A 3,446-nucleotide genomic window follows, 5' to 3' on the forward strand; every position below is an offset into this window, starting at 1 on the left:
TGAAAAAGTTGAGAAAGTTTGACTATGTTGTTTTTGAAGTTCAAAGAGAAGATGGGCAAAACTATGAGTTCCCTGAAGCTGATTTCAAGAACTTACATTTGCAAGATATGTCGGAAAGTTTACTGCAAGTTGGCACCTTATGAATACAAGATTTCAAAGTTCAGAAAGGGTTTTACAACTATCAAACATGGTATTCTCATAGCAACAAAGTGGGCAAGAATGATAGATCTCCAAGTTGCTTTCATACTTAGAATGGAAGAAGTTTGTTTCTTGGCTCCAGAAACTTCTTTAGATGGTGTTCAAGATCTACATACTGGTACAGTAATTGGTTGGATGAACCATTGTGTCTGTGGGTAAAGTTGTCATAACTGTTATTTGACAGTTACCCACCATTTGTATATATAAGTGTGTGTATGCATTCTGTAAAAAACTGTTGCTATAGTATCAATAAAAGTGTTGCTTAAATGTTATGTTGGTCAATTCAATGTGATTACTCAACAGTTTAGACCGTTTCATGAAAAATGAAATTAGACATAGAGGATTCGAGCCAAAGGCTTCTGTACATGCTATCTATTCATGGTCTTAACATCCAAAGGGAGAAAAACAAACATATATATGCCTAAACATTGAAGAGAGAATAACAACACTCATCACTATGCATACCATGGGACTATTGCAAAGTAACACAACCAAAATAAGGTCTAACGAAGGGTATGACTACTACATCTTCAATCTAAAGTAATGATATTTCTTTAGTTACACATGGAGAAGCATATTAACCACCTGGCTCATTGAGGGCCTTGCGTTGCTATCTTCCTCGACACATTGCAATGCAATTCTAACCAGATTTTCCATGGGGGTTCTTTCGTATTTGCCACTTATTAAAGGGTCTACGATCTCCTCAAGCCAAGATTTCATTTGACTTCCATTGAACTCTTGAAGCTTATCTCTTACTCGGTCAATTAGACCAAGTTCAATCTCGTCATTTCCATTGCCTGTATGACACTTGCCTACTGGATTCCTTCCTGTTATCATCTCCAATACCACCATCCCGTAACTATAAACATCAACTTTTGAGGTAACTGGGAGATTGAATGCCCATTCAGGAGCCATGTAACCTCGAGTTCCTCGTATCATAGAGAAGTTCGACCGGTTGAAACCACCTCTATCAAAGAGTTTCGACAATCCAAAATCAGCCACCTTAGGATTGTAATTAGCATCCAACAATATGTTATGGGGTTTCACATCACAATGTAAAACCCACTCCAAACACTCTTCATGTAAATAAGCAAGTCCTTTGGCAGTACCCATTGCAATATCAAGTCTTGTCGCCCAATCAAGTTTACCCATCCCTAAGTTTTCAGCCAACGATCCATTCTCCATGTACTCGTAAACCACAAGCCTATGCTTTCCTTCAACACAATAACCCCATGTCTCTATTAAGTTCATGTGATTCACCCTTCCTATTGTGTTTATCTCAGCTTGAAATTCAGCTTCCCCTTGGTGACTAGTGTTTTTGAGCTTCTTGACTGCTGCAATCCTGTTATCTGATAACTTACCTTTGTACACAATGCAAGCACCACCTCTCCCTATCTCTTCGCTGAAATTGTCTGATGCCTTCTTGAGCTCGCTGTATGTGAACTTTCGAAACCCTGTTGTAGCAGGAAAATAACTTTGCTCATTTGTAGACGGCCGTTTACTGCTACAATACCAGAAAAACACTATGCAAATGATCTCAATGAACCCAATCGTGCATCCAAGGGTTAGCATGAATCCAAATGGTTCAATGTCATGCTTTTTCTCGTAAGACCTTATGATAGGTGTCARCATAGGGMGTGGACAACTGAARTTTGATTGACCCGTGGTTTTTTCATGATAGGATGATACTAGCTTCTTTGGCAGTTTGATGTACATTATAGTGTCGAAAACTATCTGATACCCGTTATGCAAAGAAGTCTTCACGAAGCAATAATAGGACTGCACGTCTTCTTTCCATCCGAACTGGAACCCCTTACAAGAGTTATCCTGTAAACAATCCTTCTTGCAAGCGTCAACAGTGAGGTTTCCTAGTAACCGAATATCATACCCATAGAATTCAACTTGATGAAGTTCAATGAAATTACAATCATCTTGAGTGCATGGCTGGAATTTTGGTTCACACCCGTAACTCCAATCTTCAGATTTCACCATCCTATAACCATGTACGCAACTACATTTCCTACCTAAATCTTGGGAATAAATACAAACACTGTTTGGTCCACATGTACCATGAATCTTGCAAGATTGAGAAAGGGCTTGCCATTGAACTTCCCATTTCTTTCTTCGTTCATGCACAATGAGACTATACACTCTTACATTACCGTCTGTATCAATCTTCATTATTCTTTGTGTCCCCTTCCCAAAATCAGCAGATCTGAAACTGAAACCATCCGATGAATTGAATTCACCATCAGAAGTAAGGCTTGCTCTTCGATTATACAGATACTGGAATCTCCCAACTTCCCAAGTTCTTAACCCGGGATCTGGCCAGTAAATAGTAGTTGTTTCTGGACCATCATAAAGAAGACGAAGAATGCTGTCGTTGTCGAAAAAGAGCTTATAGAAACCTGAAGAGTAATTAGTAGAACTTCTCGAAGAAACAAGTTGTGTGCTTTTAGTGAGGGGTTGATTTGGAAGAAGGGTATCAGTTGGATAATCAAAGCCTTGCCAAAGAGTTAATTGTCCTCTTCCATCATCGAGCACAAGGTTACCTGAGCTATGGAGTTGCAATATAATCAAGGAAGAGGTCGACTTTGTATGGGTCGACCAAATAACGTGTCGACCGGCATCCATCAGAACCAAATTGCCATCTTTCTGTAAAGACAACTTTGAGTGCTTTCCGTTAACTGGTGCATCTCGGTTAGCCATCCAAACGATGGTGCGGTTCCCAGATGTGGCTTGCTCCGAGAACCACACTGCAAAGCCATAAGCATTCTCTCCAACTTGATGAAAACCCGCTGTAAAAAGTCCGTTGGACGAAACTAAAATGTCATCTTTCTTTTCAACAGATAGATATGAGCCTCGAGTTAAGCCATAACATTCTGGGGAAGAAGATAGTGATGATGGTATATGGGATAGTATTATTACGGTAACAAGAAAAACTTGAAGTGGTGCAGCCATAATTTTGGGATATGAAACGAGGAAATGTGCTGCAAATTTATATAAAAGGCATGAATACATATAACTCATGACTTATATTGATCTGSTTTCTGGCTTTGTCAAATAAATGCACCTTATTATTGCATATTATATCATTTAATAAGTTATTTATATAAATAAATTAATTATTGGTTTTAAAAATTAATTCTTCAAAATATAAGATTTAAATATGACCTCCATCATAAAAAATGAATAAAGCAAAGACTTGATGTGTTGATTGGTTGTCACTGTTGACTGAATTTGTTTGA

General features: G+C 38.3%; 1 protein-coding gene across 1 annotated transcript; it reads right to left on the reverse strand.

Annotated features, from left to right (window-relative positions):
- Positions 1-706: 706 nt before the first annotated feature.
- On the reverse strand, positions 707-2,922 carry LOC112513572 (putative receptor protein kinase ZmPK1). Its single transcript, XM_025119875.1, has one exon. It carries the CDS (start codon positions 2,905-2,907, stop codon positions 757-759), a length of 2,151 nt encoding a protein of 716 aa, XP_024975643.1. The 5' UTR covers positions 2,908-2,922; the 3' UTR covers positions 707-756.
- Between the last annotated feature and the right edge of the window lie 524 nt (positions 2,923-3,446).

Source organism: Cynara cardunculus, assembly GCF_001531365.2.
Source record: "Cynara cardunculus var. scolymus isolate 2C chromosome LG 5, CcrdV1, whole genome shotgun sequence".
Taxonomy (NCBI): Eukaryota; Viridiplantae; Streptophyta; class Magnoliopsida; order Asterales; family Asteraceae; genus Cynara; species Cynara cardunculus.